The following is an 18367-nucleotide window of genomic DNA, read 5'->3' as shown; positions in this document are numbered from 1 at the left end:
TGTTTAATTTGATTAAAAAAAAAATGTATATGATATTTGTATTCGCCTTTATTTCCCAATTTCCTTAATTTACAAGACTTCGAGTGAGGCGCGCCTAAGAGAAGCCCTCCGACGAAGGACCCAGCTAGGAGCGAAATTCAAATTTTCAAAACAAGCCCTCGGAGTGCAGAAACATGTCCGATCGTCTTCGGCTACGGAAGGGAAAACCATTCTGTTTCTAAAATCGGTGTACAACTATATACAAATAAATAAACCTTCAATATCAACACAACATATTCGCAGTTCAGTTGAGCATATCAATATTTCGGTTCTGTTGAATGTGAAGGAGGAGAAAAGTAACTCTCATATTGGTGTTTGGCTTCACAAGTTGTAAATATTAGTTTATCATGGGTGGCACAGATGCTGGGGAAAAAAATGAGAGCCTGTCTCCGGACACCAGAAAGGGATCCGAAGCGCCCAAGCCTCCTTGTTCCGTTGAAGACTTCACGATTGTGAAACCCATAAGCCGCGGGGCGTTTGGGAAAGTATACCTGGCGAGAAAGAAAAGCACCTCGAAGCTCTACGCCATAAAGGTAGGCAGATTACCAATCGCTATCTTTTTTTACAAAAACAGAATGCTAGAATGACTTGTGTTTCGGGAACTAGGATAGATCTAGAGCTCGCAGTCCTACTGTACTGTAAGTTTGACTTGCTTGTCAATAGCAGTATTATTTACATGGTGTTTATTAATATCGTAAGGCTTGACCCACGTCTATGTACTATACTACACTCGTAGTAACAATAACTACGTATTTTATTGTCCAAGTAGAAGCATTTTACTAACACTAGCTCAGTTTACTGTTTTTGTTTTCTTCATGCAAATGAAAGAAAGAAAACAACCGTCGTTTATACACCCTGTAGACTACTGCTTGTTACACCTGTGACGCAGGAGGCGCGTCATGGCATACACAGATGGGAATGGTGACGGAATGGAGATTCTGAAAGTGGTTGCTGATGCATTTACTAAATGCAACTGTCTGGAGTTAGGACACAATCTGAAATGGTTTGAGTCACGAGTTTAAGGCGGTGCTTAACGGTTGTACTGGGAGTATGGTTCCTTCACACGTGATATAAAGTAGCGTGCGCTTTAACGGTTATGACGTTATTTTGAGTAATTTCTATTTTTCATGTTGACAGTTTTCAACGTTCGCCTTTTTAAGCTTAGAAACCAGTATAATCATTTAAAATAAAAGCATAGCAGTGTCATGATAAAGCATAGTAAAAACATGGTACAGCATATCTAAGCAATGAAGTATGTTACGTTATATTAAAAAAAAAAGACAAACCAGGGTAAACTAGGTAAATGCATAGTATAACCATCGGGAAGGTGCACAAATACCATGGTAAAACGTTTATAAGGGTACAGTTGGCATGGCCTATATTATATTAGCAGTATCTTTATGATTAAATGCTTGAATACTGCAAACCACATGTTATATAGGAAATAAGACTCCAATATGTACTGTTGAGAAAATCCTTTTATTTAGTTCTAGATAAGATTTTACTGGGACACACAGTAGCACGCTTTCAGGAGATTGCATATTACAATGACTCCTACACCTTTTTTTATCTTAAGTTAAGCGGTTGCCTCCTTTTTTACCCAGAGTTTTGTGTGCCTGAATATGTTTACCCCTGAACCTAATGTTGTAATTCTGTGAATTAGTTGTTGGAATCTTTTTCAGGTTGTCAAGAAAGCAGACATGATCATTAAGAACATGGTGGACCAGATGCAGGCCGAGAGAGATGCCCTGGCTCTCAGCAAAAGCCCATTTGTTGTAAATCTGTATTATTCTTTGCAAACATCTAAAAATATCTACCTGGTAAGTAAGTGTATGTACAGAAATACAGTGTTTTAGGCATTCCAGCTTTTAATATCAGTTTAATTAGACAACTGAGCTTACTTAAACACACCACACACCGTTCTGTACTGGTTACTTATAATTAAGACTTGCAGCAAAACCTGAAATGGCTCAGAATGACAAGCTATGGGGGTCTTGCATTCCCTGCACGTTGATCATTTCTACTAGGCGAACCAAACCATACTAAGCACCTACTGTACTTGTGACTTGTCAAACAGATCTTGAATGATGAATTAAATGTAATACTTAGTACTGTTCAACCATATCTTTTGAAAGAAATTGACAGAACTGGATTTTTCATGTTTGAGTATTCTTTCAAAATCCAGATGAATATTTAGTAGTAAGTATTTATATTTTTTAGAAGGTGAATGTTTGAATATTATGACACAATTAACTTGGTTTAAATGACTCATTTAAACCAAGCTACTGCAGCAGACAGGTTCAAGGTAGTGCTTCTGTGTTGTCTCTGTACAGTCCTATAGTGAATGAACTACATCTCCTTTTGAGAATTCAAGGAGGGCATAGTCTCCAGTCAGTGTCAGTAGGTACCGATTGAGTCTTCTTATGTTTCAATTGATACTATCCATGTTTTCTTTTTATGTAGAAATATGTATGTATTTATTTTCTGACACCAGGTAATGGAGTACCTCATTGGGGGAGATGTTAAATCTCTTCTTCATATATATGGTTACTTTGAGGAAGAAATGGCAGTTAAGTACATCTCGGAAGTTGCACTAGCTTTGGACTATCTTCACAGACACGGCATCATACACCGGTATGTAACACTTTTAAAAAACATATTTCAGGTTGGCAAAAGCATATAAGGTGCTTGTGTGTGTTTTTTTTTTAAAGGAAGTAATGTGTAAGCTCAACTGTATCAGTAAACATATCACGTAAGCTCTCTGTAGATTTACTTCAATTCTACTGGACTGTAAGGCCATAGTAATATTTATCTTCTCTACATTTTTTAAATATTCATTGAAGGTCAGGCGCTGTCACATTCTGTGACTTCTAGAGTTTAGACTGTTCTAGGAACTTCTTTATGAAGCTGATAAAACGTTTTATCTCGGGTGATCTCATTTCTTGCAGAATGCAGACATTAGACCTTGTTCTTTCCAGTGTTGGTTTTATTTACACCTTGCCTGTTCCCAACTTTACACGATTAGCCACATTTCTGTCTTTCCTTATTTCTCTTTTCTCAGGGACCTGAAGCCAGATAACTTGCTTATTTCTAATAATGGACACATAAAGTTGACAGACTTTGGTCTGTCCAAAGTGAACCTTAATAGAGGTAGGTACAATGGTGACTTGTATGTAAACACTTTTTATTTTTTTTTTTTTTTTTTAATTGTTGCGAGTTTTGTTTATCTGTGAAAAATAGTTTTTGGTTTTGCATGTAGAAGAAGAATGTGTTGTATATAAGTATTTATTTATTTATTTATTTAAAATTTAGTCGTTGCCAATTATTTTTATTATCTTCTCCCAATTTGGAATGGCCAATTATTTTTTAGACTCAGCTCACCGCTACAACCCCTGTGCTGACTCGGGAGGGTGAAGACGAACACACGCTGTCCTCCGAAGCGTGTGCCGTCAGCCGACTGCTTTTTTTCACACTGCGGACTGACCATGCAGCCACCCAAGAGCTACAGCGTCGGAGGACAACGCAGCTCTCGGGCAGCTTACAGGCAAGCTTGCAGGCGCCCGGCCAGACTACAGGGGTCGCTGGTGCGCGGTGAGCCGAGGACACCCTGGCCGACCTAACCCTCCCTCCCCCTGGCGACACTCGGCCAATTGAGTGCCGCCCCCTGGAAAATCCTGTCCTCGGTCGGCAAAGGAATAGCCTGGACTCGAACTCGCGACGTCCAGACTATAGGGCGCATCCTGCACTCCACACGGAGCGCCTTTACTGGATGCGCCACTCGGGAGCCCCTAGAAGTATTGTTTTAAATAAAATAAATAGATTTAATAATTTAAGTGCTCCAACCAATGTGTGTTGGGTATGTTTTCATTATGTAAATGAAACTATCTGGCTTAACAGTCTGTTATCAAATCACTCAAAGAAAGCAATTCAATCTGTACGAATAATCAGTACATTTCTTTGTTTATAGAGATAAGCGTGCTGGATATCATGACAACACCATCCCTAGTAAAGCCGAAGCAAGATTATTTTCGTACCCCTGGACAAGTGTTGTCACTTATAAGCTCATTGGGCCTTGTAAGTAAATGAAGAAAATATACATATGCTTTCAGTAAGATTTCTTGCATTATTGGAATTTAAATGACTACATATCACAGTCAGTGAATATTGTTAAAGGGGTGGACCTTAATCTTATTTCCCCTAATAAAATGTTTTGGTAGTAGTATCTAAATAAGGTCTGAATGTAATAAGTTGCAGCCAAAAAAAAAAAACTGCATTAACTTCTTGTATATATTTTTACAACTGTATCTTGCCATTTAATACTGTTTGCAGTCACTGTGAGTGGGTTCTATAGCGCTGGTTTTCATGTGTTCTGTGTTACGTGCTTTGACACAAGTCCAATACGCAGCCGAGCACTAGATGGCTTGTTTTTGTGTTCCCTTTCTAAAGCACACCGCTGAAAGGAGGGCAGCAGTAACTGCTTCAGCACTTGCAAGCCCCTTGACTTGGGAGAATATGCAGCGTTTCAGAGGGTCGCCGTCGCCTTGCTCTCCAATGCTGAAAAGAAGCAAAGAACCCTTTCATCATTCTCCTGTTTGCAGTACCAAAAAACTCCAGATATCTTGTAAGTCATTTTGAGTATTTTGATTTAACCTTGAGTTTTCAGTGGTAACAAAAGCAGCTTTTTTCAGGAGGTTGAAGTTCTCACGGTCAGCAAGATGAGTCCGTTGCCGTGGTTACAGGTGGTTCTTTGGCTATTTTTCAATATCTGCCGGTCTCCGGTGAAGAACCGATGATGATGGTTCTGGTGGATATTTTTCAGTATCCAAGGAGAGGATTATCTCATGTACCAAAACCACTGTTGATAAGGTGATTGAAATTTGGTAGGTTTAATAGCAATATCCAATCAAATGGATTCCTTTGCAAAATCCAATCATTTTCTCTTAGTTTCATATTTCTTGTAATTTCATTGGTAAGAGTTTTCTTCTGGGGTGTGTTTTTTTTTTTTTATTCAATCTAGCAGATTCATTCATTAATCCATTAAATAGTAGGTATGAGAACATATCCAGGGCAATAAAGGGTTAACTTTAGGACAAATAAGTCACATCTGTGAAATACATTAAACAATTAAGTTGTAGCTGTCACGTCTTGTGAATGATTTCTTGGTTTGTTTAACTGATACTCTTAAGGTCATCAGTTTTATGACCGACCAGTTGTTTTTTACACCAGATAAGTTATGATTTCTATGAATTTAGTCTGTGACCTGCATCTTTGTATCAGTTTCACTGGTTAGTGTCTGTGGCTGGGCTTGTAGGCTGTCAAATGACCCATTAGTCTGGGCTTCAAAGGAAGTTTTGAGTGTGATTGAAGTCAGCAAGTCTAGAACTTACTCGGGCATTCTAGGAATTTATAAGTCTTAAACCTGGGGTTTTAGTTAAATTAATTCATAAAGGCAGAATTTCTCACATGGTAATGGCCATATGTTACCTTTGACCATAGCACAGAAACTGTTTAAGATACTCTAACCTAATATGTCTTTACTATTTTCTTATGGGTGTTAATACATACATCCTATATACCTCTTGCATTTTACAAGAAGTATACTGTATCTATTTTTACATCATGTTTACAAACCTTTATATTACAAGTGCGACTTAGACTATGCCATTAGAGACGTTTTCTATTTGTCAGGTCTAGTTTGCCTTACTTTTTTTTATTTTAAATGAATTATTAACTTCTGCATCTGTTTCATTTTCTTCTACAACATAGGCCCTGTGAATTCCACTTTCAGTCCTGGTGTTCCAGCTAAGTGTCTCACCCCAAAGTTCTTGTCGAGAAAAAGGTGTGCAACCTCCAGTGCCAGCAGCCAGTCCTACCTCTTCCCCTCCACCACAGATTCAGAAAGCTGCACCAGTCCACTGTGGGAGGCTGATCTGCAGGTCAGTTTCATGACAACCACAAGCTACTAAAGCATGAGCAATGTTGGTAGCTTTGTTCATGTTAGTTTGTATTTTTAAAAGAAACAAAAACAAAAATATGACTGCTTTTCTTTTGTTTGATTTTGTATTCTTTGCTTCATGGAGCGAAGATCATCTTTTAAATATAGCCAAAGACCACTTTAATGTAGTCATAAATAACTTTTTTTTTTTTTTAATTTAAATTACGTTGGTATTTTTTATGTTTTGTCAATGCAGGAAACAGAGGGGATAGAGAACTTGCCAAATCCTTTTGGCTGTGATGGAATTGCCACGGTAATACCTGGACAATGTATTGCAACGAAGTTACCCGGGAACAACGGAATTAGTGACTTAAGGAAAGTGGACAGGCACTCCGTGCTTGCGCCCATCGATAATCTTGAGAGAGGAAACCCTGAATGCAGCTCAAAGGGTCAAGGCAGAAAATTCCATTGTGAAAGTGAGAACTGGGAACAAAAAAAGCTGCAGTTTAACAAAACGGAGTCTGTTACAACACCAAAAAGAAATGCAGCAGTTAATCACCAAACACCACGCCAAGTTACTTCTCATTGTATGTCACCCTTAGCAAAAGCTGCTGCAGCTGCTGCTGGTGACGCTGGTCTTCAAGAAGAGCATGGTAAGAAGATGGGAGCTGGGAAAAGAGGCTTTGAGCTTGTAGGCAAAAGTCCTGACCGGGTTTTTAATCAGGGTAAGAGAAGCAATGCTGAGTATAAACGAGGGTGTCGACTACCAGAAGCAAAGTGTAACTTCAGCACTGGCTTAACCATGGAGATAGAGGCTCTAATGCTTCAAGGCACCAGAAGCGAGACAGCGGAAGAGAAAAATGTTCCTGTTATTAAAAACCTGCTGTGTGAGCTAGATGAAACCGGTGACAGGGGTAACCTCAAAGAAGCTATGAACTCTAGTTTTTTGTCGGTGGAAGAGAATGATAGACAGCTGAGGAGAAATCTGAGTCTGGGCTCTGATTGCTCGCTTAATGAGATGTCATTTATCGAAAACCAGCTTGAAAACGAAATAGCAGAGCTGGACAAAAGCATGAAAGATGTGTCCTTTGAGAATTCCACAGCTGAAGACAGTGAAGGCTCACCAGTTTATAGAAGGGCCAGTGTACCTGCTGCCGATGGTCCAAACTCTCTCGACCTCACTGGGGAGCCGATCAGAAAAAGCAACACAGAAAACTTTTTTGATTGCCAGCCATTGCAATCCTCAGTGGCAATGAAACCTCCAGCCATCTTAAAACACAGGAACGTTGTGGTATTTCGAAGTTACTGCAGCTCGATAAACAGGTCAAACGTGTCGGCTGCCTCGCGAATGAGCATGGGCTCCATGGAAGGGATGGAAACCTCTGCAGGTTCCTTCAGTGGTTTGACCATGGCTGTTACCCCAGCACAGACGGGCAGGGCAGCCAGAACATCTGCTTCACTGTGTCAGGTAGTGCAGTTTTTGTTTTTTCTCTCCCATCTGCACAATTTCAGTCAGGTTTTTGTCAGTCCTAATTTCAACATACATTTTATATGTAACTTCAATAGAAAGGTCACACCCCTGTAAAAATTAACAATAGATTTAGAAATGTCTCTTTCCTGAATAGCATAGCATAGCTTTTTTTCTTAAGCCCCTTACCGTTTTTCACATTGTTAAAAGACTTGCAAGAAAATCATGTTGTTTAACGCCAGTTGTCTAAACTTTAAGAGGACTTGTCAAGTGAAATGCATTGACCTTTCATCCTTTTTTTTTAAAAGTGCCATTACCTTTGTATGATGTCCTATGATTTGAAAGGAATGAGGAAGTCTTTTCAGTCCTGGCACTCGGGATTCTCCAGACAAGCTCAAAGCTATGTAAAGGAGGATTTAGAGAGAAATTATAATCCAATACTGGAGCAGCAAAACATAGAGCCCCTCAGAAGGATGACAAACATCATAAAATGTAGCAGTGTTACTGAAGGACACACTTAACAGCATACAGTAACTTTAAAGGAAATTCGCAATTGAGAGAGAAAAGAAAAGTAGCTGTAATATCATGAAGGTGTCTTGGTGTTTCAGACCCCTGGGCAGACGTCCTCCCAGACCCCTTTCAGAACACCGAAGAGCGTGCGCCGAGGACCAGCTCCAGTGGAAGGAGAGCGCATCCTGGGAACGCCCGACTACCTGGCACCGGAGCTGCTTATAGGAAAGCCTCATGGTAAGAAAAATCTACAGGTTTGACACCATACACATTCAAATCGTGGTATTCCCTTGGGTTTTCATTGCAAAGTTTTCCTCTTTTTACATTAGCATGTAATGCTAAGTTTAGAAGGTATCACGACGGAATGGCCCAACATGCTGACTTCATATACAGAAGATACTGAAGGACGTTCTCAGGCTGCAAAGTGGTGTTGGGGCCCAATTGTACAAAACCCTACTGAAACCCTAGCTTATTGATCCCAAAATCTCATCATGAGTTCATAAGACTAGTTTTAAATTGGGTCTAAAATAAACCACTATGTGGATCTTGTTAATCCAGCTTTTGTGGCTTGAGTATTTAGGAAGTTAAAGTAGGGTTTGATTTAGATCAAAATAATGGTCCAACTGGGCTTGAACCAGGCCTCGATATAGTGCCAAGATAGTGGTCCAAGTCACTGGAATGTTGCAAATGACCCATTGTGTTTTAAAATGTTAAGCACTATTATAAATTATATAAACAAATGTTTCATAAGTGGCTTGCACCCTGTTGTTAAACAATAGTTTTCTTTAAGTTTCAGGATTTGTAAACGGTGGTAAGTATGAGGAAATCCCTTTTCTTCAAGGTGTTGCCAACAGCAATAGATTTCACAGTCTATTGGGCATTGCATGTGCCTGTTGCTGTACTTCAGACATTTAAAGAAACAGGAAAACATATGCTTAATAATAATAATAATAATAATAATAATAATAATAATAATAATAATAATAATAATAAGTTATAACAATGTAAATGTAGTTTCCAGCTGTAAAAAGGCTAATCTTGGTACCTTCCTTCCCTAACTGCTTAAGCTCCTTTTATTAAAAACAGGTTTACAACTGCTCCTAATCTAATTCAGTTAACAATGAACTACAGTGGGTAAACTGTAATGTGATGTTCTGAAGCAAGTCACACTTTTGCATTTGTTTGGAATGCTGATAAGCTGCTTTATCAGGCACTTTTACAGATAATGCTGTGGAATAACTGGAAGTAACACATTGATGTTACAATGCATTCCTGGTTTTTCTAATGAATACCCAAAAGTTACAGTTCTTAACCCTCCTTTTAGAGGGTTGTGTGAAGTTTTCAAAAGAAAATCTACAAACCTATAGTTCTTTTTTTTGTTACTTGTAATCAAATGTAATTAGATATTTTGTCTGCATCTGTTAACATTTGCATTTTTTCATCAAGGAGGATTGTAATGCTTATTGGGTGGTTGTATATGTTTCAACTCTGGAATGACCCCTTGAACTTAAAAAGTACACCTTTCAAACAGTTTGAGTCTGCTCAACATGCTTTGCTTGAGGAGAAAAGACATTTCTTTTATTTGATTATATTTAAATGATAGGCTTTATACACATTCTCATATAAAATGTCTTCCTTTTTTCAGGTTTTATGGTAGACTGGTGGGCTCTTGGTGTGTGTCTGTTCGAATTTCTGACTGGAGTTCCTCCATTCAATGACGAAACTCCCCAGCAAGTTTTTCAAAACATACTCAACAGAGGTACGTTTCCATTAAATACAGACACTCTTTATTCTGGATCAGTTTTGAACATCCATAATAACCACTTCTACGCTTTCAGATATACCTTGGCCAGAGGGTGAAGAAGAATTGTCGCAGGATTCAAAGTTTGCCATAGAGGCCCTGCTGACCACTGATGTTGCTCAAAGGGCAGGGCTAAAAGGTCAGTACTGTACCAGTGATTTACATCTGCCAACACTAAATTGTGGTTGCCCTACACTCCATTAACAGTGTAACATATCTGTGTGAGAGTGTGTCTCCATTTCCTGTATGAATCTGGTTGGGTATTTCCAGTTTTCCCAAAGTTACGTTTGTCAGTATAAAACCTGTAAACAATTAATGTGTGTGTTTGTCAGGAACTGTTAGTGAGGCCTATATTGAGCACAACAAAGCAGGTGCTTTTAGGAACTCTAATCTTTAATATAGGGGTTGCTTATATGTTTTTGTTTTTTTTTTCTCCAAACTATTTGTCTAACACACAAATAATGGAATTAAATACCCAGTATCATAGTGTAACCTTCATAGTGTACACACATTCTTTTTCAATTGTAAACAACTTTGTCACATCTGAAAGTGTTTGTGCTGTGTTTTGACGTTCTCTCGTTTTCCCATTTTGGAGAGACCCGCCTCCTGCAGGGTTACCTGAGCGAATCTTTCCAGCCATCAAAGTGCTCCTTGAAAAAAGCGCAGACTTGTTTTCAAAAGTAGCTGTGACAGCAGGACTGTACCTGCAAACGAAGTAACCTGTCGTTCAAATGCTGTCACCTTGTCATTATTGGAGAACGACACAGTGATGATAGAATCGTGTGTGTTATAAACATTTGCAAATTTATTTATTGAGAGACTCTGAATCAATTGTTAATTATCTTTCCTTTTATTTCAGAGCTAAAACAACATTCCCTTTTTGATGGTCTGGACTGGGATAATCTACAAAACCAGGCGATGCCCTTCATACCCCAACCGGATGATGAAACCGACACTACCTACTTTGAAGCCAGAAACAATGCCCAGCATCTTACTGTTTCTGGTTTTAGTCTATAGTGTATATACAAACTATTAGTGTGTAAAATGCGAAGTATAAATTCTTCTTGGAACCTCAGGAAGTATACAAGGAGAAAGGAGGGGGGTAGAAACGTAGTATCTACTGCCAACTTTGAACTTAAGCTTTCAAATCTATTTAGATCTGGGATGTGCAATTACAACAAACCCCACACTACTGCCCACTGCTTACCCCCGAAAATATTCTGTTGGATAAGTGTTGTTCCAAACTCATGTTTTGGGCATGGTGTCATACAAAGGAATCGTGTATCTGTAGATTCTAGACTCTTAAAACAAGAAATCAAATTTTAACACTACAAAAAAAGAAAAGTAATTCCACCCTTTCAGACCTTTAGAACGTTTCCGCATCATTGTCAAGGTGTGGTGTGAGGAAGTCAATAGATTATAATAGAAAGGAAAATTGAGTTTGAATTGGGAAGGGAATGGTTCAAATAAAGTATTGTATGCAGGAAAATAAGGTTCTATCCAGAAATGTAACCCTAAATGTACATTGTTGAAAAGCAAAAAAAAAAAAGGTGCAGCTTTACAGTGAGCAATGAGTAGATCTACATGTACAGTAGGCTCTGATTTTGTCTTAAATCTCTAAAAACATTTCACACATTGGGCTAAAGTGACAAAGCTATTTACTCATTCATCATTACCAATTACCAATTTTTTTGTCAGGAGAAACGCATCCAATAAAGCTACCAAACCAGAAATAAACAAATAAGACTTTTCATTCAAGCCCCTGAATTAAGTATTACATTGTTTCTTATTTGTTTTACTGTAGATGTTTAATTGCTATTTTTTTCCATTCAGGAAAAAAAAAAACATGCTAATGGTTTGGAGTAAATATCTTTGAGACTCTAGCCCATTGTGTTTTCTGAACTCAAATGGTTTTCCTTAATCAAATTAATTGCCTTAATTCTAACCTAAAAGCACTTTCTTTTTCAATAAACACTGTGTAAGTAATCATAACTAATTGAATATTCATTTTAACACCAGTTTTCTTTATTATTTACTGTGTGTATATCATATAGATATACATGTAGAGGTGCACATTGTTCACTGCAGTGCAGCTGCTAAAGCATGGCTAATATATTCTTGCTGGAAACTACCGTAATAACGCGAAATAACGCACTGTCTTGTAATAAAGCAATACATATTATTTTCCTTGTTGTCCTTTTATACAGGTCTGTGCCTTTTTGTGGAATATATATTGAATCTTTTAAGAAAATATTAAAATGACCTAAGCATGTGCACATTTAAAGGCTCATGCTGCTGTTTTAATGATATTAAAGCCTTTAACAAAGCTAATGTTGGTGTGGTGGTTGTTTTTTGTTTTCTTCCTGAAATGAAGGGGATGTCTAACATTACATGTAAAGCTCAGATTAGGTGTAGAATTTCTTTCTAATGCACAGCAAAGAAAATATAAAGGATATTATTGAAAATACAACAGTACCTTAATGTGCAACACATGCAGGAAGCACACGATCAAAAGGTGAGAATCCTGCTAGGGACATTTTTAGAACCATTTTATAAAATGTCATAATCTTTGGCTGTCTTCCACAGGTACATTTCAACATATATCAAGAGACTCCCTTATAAAACTCTGATAACACTAGCTGAGGACATTCTTAAGCACAAGATATTAAGTGTGACATTATCTTTGGGTATATGGACGCTGCCTGTACATTTGTACATAAATCCAGATAACTGCTTGTCCAGTTGTGATGAGACTTACCAAGGACCACCTCTGGCACAGATTATCAACTTTAACATAACCCAGGGTGTAGGCTGTCTGTATGTCATGCTTTCATTTGTACATGTAGCTACAGAACCACTTCTCCAACCGATGAAAAAAATGCGTAAAACTGAGGTCCTATTGTAAGTGACTTTGCAGCAGCAGTTGTGATGCAAAGTTTACCCCCGTCCTCTGTCGCTTTGGATAAAAGCGTCTGCTAAATGACTAAATAATAACTTGGTCTGGAAATACTATTGAGCTTCTATGAAGACACCTGCCAGCCTGTGAGTCAACATATCTTTGCATTTGCATTCAGTGGATATAGGTCCATTTGTCTTGTTGATGACTGCTCTGATTTTGAATGCATAGGCATGGGGGGGGGGGGGGGGGGGGTTTACTGACTTCAGGTAGATTTTTAGCAAATGAGGGAATAGAACTATTTACTAACCTTTATTTTCTACGATTATTTCTTTATGGTACTCATCCTAGTTTTTTGTTTAAATAGAACAAAGTCATCTGCCATCCAGCAATTTGAAGAATCTGCTAGACCATATACAGTTGTTTCTCTTTCAAATAATATATATATTTTTTTTAAACAGGTGGGCCTTCTGTTTTATTTCACCGACCTGACTTTTTAACAAGCATTCAAAATCCTAAAAGGTATAGACAATGTCGACCCAGGGGACTTTTTTGACCTGAAAAAAGAAACAAGGACCAGGGGTCACAAATGGAGATTAGATAAAGGGGCATTCAGAATAGGAGACACTTTTTTACAGAGAATTGTGAGGGTCTGGAACCAACTCCCCAGTAATGTTGTTGAAGCTGACACCCTGGGATCCTTCAAGAAGCTGCTTGATGAGATTCTGGGATCAATAAGCTACTAACAACCAAACAAGCAAGATGGTCTGAATGGCCTCTCATTTGTAAACTTTCTTATGTTCTTCGTATGTTCTTAAGGAGGTGTGATAACCTTGGTTTGATACACATCCATTTAGTACTAGCCCCAAAATGTGACCTGCATAAAAGTTATTCTCAGTAGATAGTAAAAAATAAAATACTAATTCATTTTGGTGGTTGTATGAACAGTAGTCAGAAACATGGTTACCTTTTAAGATATAAAACAATGTTTACATTGCTGATTGTTTTTAAATTTAAAAAAGAAAATGAAAATACAACAGTACCTTAATCTGCAACACAACAATTAAGGGTCTAATTTAAAATTCTCAAGTTAATCAAGTACTAAATAAATAATAAATGCACGTACATTTTATGAAAACTTTATTCATGCTTTTGATCATTTTAGTCCGTCATGCTTAAAGATGTCTGCAAATAGACAACAATGCAATAGTACTTTCATTTTCATAAAGTTTCATTCGACAGCTTAAGAACTATATCAATTAGTCCTGTTACACAATGCATAATTTCAGGTAACTGAATATATAGATTTCTATACTCTGCTATATTAACACAGTGTAATTAAAATATTTCAGTTTTATATTCATATGTTCTACAATCTGTACTGTACAACTATTAACATGTTATTAGACAAAATTTACACTACAATTAATGAGACAAAAACAAAAAAAATATTGGGTAGCTGACCATATTAACTGTAAATTCAAAGTAGAGTGGAACAAAACATGATCTCATCCAAGGACTATTATAAAAACACCATGCATTGTACATGTAAATGCAATGGACAGCAATAACTTGAAATGGTCTTTATCATCAGTCCTTTGGAGGCCTTCTATTCCTTGAAAAAAAAAAAAAATGTTAAACTACATAGAGCTAACAAAATAATTCCAGCACAATTTACCTAATATGTACTGCCATCACTGCATAGATCTTACATGTTGCATTATAAAAGACACACATGTAAAATAAGATTTGTAATGTGTTTTTTTTTTTTTATTCCTGAACAAAGTTTACTGATTTCTCTTGGCAGATATCTCATTGCTGCACTTCTGCCTGGTTTTCTACTTCACATGATAAATGAATGGATACTGCAAACTTTATTCACTGGAAAAAGAAGCTTCCTCAGGGGTTACTGGGAATGACTGCCAGAGCATGGGCTTCTGGGAGTTTGAGTTCTTTTAAAACTCCCAGAAGCCCCATGCTCTGGCTGTCCTTCTCAGTGCTGTAACCACCCATTGTATTCAATGCTACTCATATGATTCACTTGTTAAACACCTCTGCTTTCCTACTTGTGACAGTGGATTGAAAAAACTACGAGCAGCAACTGTAAACAATACATTAATAAATTAAAACATTCATAGATGAAATGCATATTTACAATGATGTGTCTGTCTAACAGAAAACGTAAAGCCTACAAAGTAATGACAATAGAAATTAGAGTCACTGGAATATTTTTGTTAGCTCCATGTACTTTAAAACAAAATACAAAAATAAACTAAAAAGGTAGGTGAAAATGACAGCAGCTCTTTAAATGAAATGAGTTTGAATTGTGATTATATATGTAATGTTGCTGAAGGTAGTATGAGGGATCGATTCATTGAATAAGGGACACTAAATGAAACTGTAAAGAATTGCTCTACAAGTATGAGGAAAGCTCATTGCTCTACAAGTATGAGGAAATTCCATGAGTTTTTATACACAGTATGGAGTTCATACTGTACAGTGCCTTGCATAAGTATTCACCCCCCTTGGACTTTTCCACATTTTGTAGTGTTACAACCTGGAATTAAAATGGATTTAATTGGGATTTTTACCATTTGATTTACACAACATACTTAACACTCTGAAGGTGCAAAATATTTTTTATTGTGACACAAAAGTTAATTAAACAAAAAAAAAAAAAAGACATTTGTTGGTTGCATAAGTATTCACCCCCGAGTCAATACTTGGTAGAAGCACCTTTGGCAGCAATTACAGCTGTGAGTCTTTTTGGGTAAGTCTCTACCAGCTTTGCACATCTGGATCCTGCAATTTTTGCCCATTCTTCATGGCAAAATTGCTCAAGCTCTGTCAAGTTGGATGGGGACCATTGGCGAACAGCAATTTTAAAGTCTTGCCACAGATTCTCAATCGGATTGAGGTCTGGGCTTTGACTGGGCCATTCTAAGACATTCAGGTTCTTGTTTTTAAACAACTCCAGTGTAGCTTTGGCTGTGTGTTTAGGGTCATTGCCCTGCTGGAAGGTGAACCTCCGCCCCAGTCCCAGGTCTCTTGCAGACTGAAACAGGTTTTCCTCTAGAATTTCCCTGTATTTGGCTCCATCCATCTTGCCCTCAATCCTGATCAGTTTCCCAGTCCCTGCCAATGTAAAGCATCCCCATAACATGATGCTGCCACCACCACCATGCTTCACCGTGGGGATGGTGCTTCTCCAGAACTTTATCCCGGTCTTGTTTTGATAGCTCCTTGGTCTTCATGATGCTGTTTGTTTAGATATGCTCTCTAACAAACTTCCAGAATCAGGTGTATTTAATCCCGAGATCATGTGACACTTTAATTGCACACAGGTGGACTCCATTCAACTAATTATGTGACTTCTGAAGGCAATTGGTTGCACCAGAGCTTATTTAGGGGTGTCACAGCAAAGGGGGTGAATACTTATGCAATCAAGACTTTTCAGTTTTTTATTTGTAAATCATTTTGAAAAATATGTAGATTTTTTTCCCCACTTCGACATTATGGACTATTTTGTGTAGATCAGTGACAAAAAATCCTAATTAAATCAATTTTAATTCCAGGTTGTAACACTACAAAATGTGGAAAAGTCCAAGGGGGGTGAATACTTATGTAAGGCACTGTATATAAAACGAAAGCCTTGAGTTATTCTTAACTATGAATGGTTCACATCTGACAATCTCTGCAGCAATCAAATTACCTTCCCCTCCAAAGTTCTACAGTGACTCCACTGCTTCAAGGAATAGAGATCTAGGGGGTAGTTTTACCACACTACACTACTCTGCAAAAATGTACTACATTACAAAAAAGATTACCTGTGCAGTATCAGTCATGAAGCACATTATAATTCAATCTGTTCTAAAGCATTTCAATGCATACTTCATGTAGCATACTTTACTAACCACCTCAACAAGTGCCCTGTGATCATTAACTCCAGTTGCTGGTGGCCATAACTAATGACCTAAATATTCATTTTCAGTCCCCATTTCTTTTCACTGCTCATGAAAGGCAGCGTTTACAATCTCTGAAAACTAATCTTCGACTGGTGGTTATTCTGCTTAAACCAACCCTCCCTGTGAACAGTGACCTCAAACTGGAGTTGAGATTAAAGCTCCAGTCTGAATTACAATTCCATATCTGTGTTTCAACCACTGATATAATCGAATTTCTTTTTTCAATATAGCCATCATTATTACTGAAACTTAACCAGGGTACACACAAACCACACTAAAATAATACCAGAGAAGGGCCACTCAACTTGTTTCTAGACCATGATGGCTCTCCCTGTACGAAAAACTTGGCCCCATACAGTTTAAACAGACAGATTACTACAAACAAAGTTAACCAGGTTGTTTATTTAGTTCCAAAAATGATAAATATATATATATATATATATATATATATATATATATATATATATATTTTTTTTGATCTCTAAGTCTACAACCTTTTAACAAAATGAGATTAAGCCCACAAAGCTTTTTAACGTCAAGCTTGATTGAAGTGTTAAGACCTCCTTATAATATTAACAATATAATAAAGAACTACAGTAAATAATCTTTTAGTGAAACGTTAAAGGACCCTTTGTTCAAAATAGAGATCTGAACCATTTTGACTTGCCTGAGTTTCATATCTGTTCATTTCACTGCAAGTCTGTATTGAACATGGAATAGCTTGACTGGAGAAAGACTATGGATAAAGACAGAGGTGTGCGTCAGATATTCTGTGTGAGATGGTGGGATATAGGAAAGAAGTTACAGTTATTAAAGTCTTTCATAATTAAATATATTAATGCCTTAAAACAGCCTCTGCTATTAAAACAACAGCATGCTTTGAACAGATTAAGTTTTTCAAAAAAAGAGTACATGTGCAATCAAACTATTAACCGGTACTGTACTGTACATGGTCAGTGCATTCCTTCCAATAATTATTAGCAGTATTTTAAATGCTAACAATAAAGCGTTACAAAAATCTAAAATAAATGAAAAATGAAAACCTTGCTTGATTCTAGAGAATTAAGAGTACATTATTTTTTTTTCTCTTTTCTGAATGACTGGATTCATTTCAAGTGTCAGTAGTTGCTATAGGTGTCCACTTATCTCTAGCAGTGTCATCACTGTAGTGCAGAAGCCAGGTGTATAGACCATGTGAGAGAGAGAACCACGACACAGCAATGCTAACAGATGACCGGTGAGCTCCGAATTCAAGGGCCGCCTCTCAACATGGAATCTGGTAAAAGGCGAATGTTCACTTGATTTTTCTAGGGGGAAAAAACAAATCAAATGATCTTTTCATTAAACCTTCAAGCACTGTCAAACGTGTGAGCGAACATATTCCACTTGTTCTACATGCACCAATAAACATGTTAAGCAACTCACTGGTAACCACTATAAGGACCTATGCATTGGAGTTATTTAAATATCTGTAACATATCTTTCAAAGTTGTAGGGGTCAAATTGTATAACAGAAACAATCCTTGCCTGTAGACGCATGTATATATATTTTTTCAATTTTGGGATCATTCTTATTAAAGTCCATGTCATATGATCCGGTTGACAGTACTGTGCACAGTACTCCAAACGAGGTCGAAGAGTTCTGTTGCATTTTTGTTCCTCATGCAGATTAAGTGAAACAGAGTCCTTAATCCTCTCTGCCACTGCCTCTGATATGTCAGTGATTTTACTATGCTTATGGTATATAGTCTCT

At 37.5% G+C, this 18367-nt stretch overlaps 2 protein-coding genes across 5 annotated transcripts in view; one reads left to right on the top strand and one right to left on the bottom strand.

Annotated features, from left to right (window-relative positions):
- The first annotated feature begins 95 nt into the window (after nt 1-95).
- On the top strand, nt 96-12084 carry LOC117399932 (serine/threonine-protein kinase greatwall-like). Its single transcript, XM_059023209.1, has 12 exons — nt 96-572; nt 1722-1859; nt 2534-2673; nt 3101-3189; nt 4007-4113; nt 4486-4660; nt 5806-5975; nt 6231-7442; nt 8051-8189; nt 9598-9711; nt 9791-9892; nt 10613-12084. The coding sequence occupies exons 1-12, from the start codon at nt 387-389 to the stop codon at nt 10768-10770; spliced, it is 2730 nt and encodes a 909-aa protein (XP_058879192.1). The 5' UTR covers nt 96-386; the 3' UTR covers nt 10771-12084.
- Nucleotides 12085-13772: 1688 nt separating this feature from the next.
- LOC117400448 (acyl-CoA-binding domain-containing protein 5-like) overlaps nt 13773-18367 on the bottom strand; it is a 16690-nt gene continuing 12095 nt past the window's right edge. For all 4 annotated transcript variants that reach the window (XM_059023206.1, XM_034000432.3, XM_059023207.1 and 1 more), the window contains one exon: nt 13773-17921. In XM_059023206.1, coding sequence (XP_058879189.1) covers nt 17865-17921 — 57 coding nt within the window. In that variant the 3' untranslated portion in view covers nt 13773-17864. The remainder of the gene's footprint in view (nt 17922-18367) is intronic.

Source organism: Acipenser ruthenus, chromosome 4 (genome assembly GCF_902713425.1).
Source record: "Acipenser ruthenus chromosome 4, fAciRut3.2 maternal haplotype, whole genome shotgun sequence".
Classification (NCBI taxonomy): Eukaryota; Metazoa; Chordata; class Actinopteri; order Acipenseriformes; family Acipenseridae; genus Acipenser; species Acipenser ruthenus.
This window is presented reverse-complemented; position numbering and strand designations above follow the sequence as displayed.

Bases quoted from the DNA above. Each gene is read 5' to 3' on its own strand.
- LOC117399932 (XM_059023209.1), top strand. From the start codon at position 387: ATGGGTGGCACAGATGCTGGGGAAAAAAATGAGAGCCTGTCTCCGGAC. The intron at 2,674-3,100 runs GTATGTAACACT...CTCTTTTCTCAG, and splicing joins AGACACGGCATCATACACCG to GGACCTGAAGCCAGATAACT. The intron at 8,190-9,597 runs GTAAGAAAAATC...TCCTTTTTTCAG, and splicing joins GCTTATAGGAAAGCCTCATG to GTTTTATGGTAGACTGGTGG.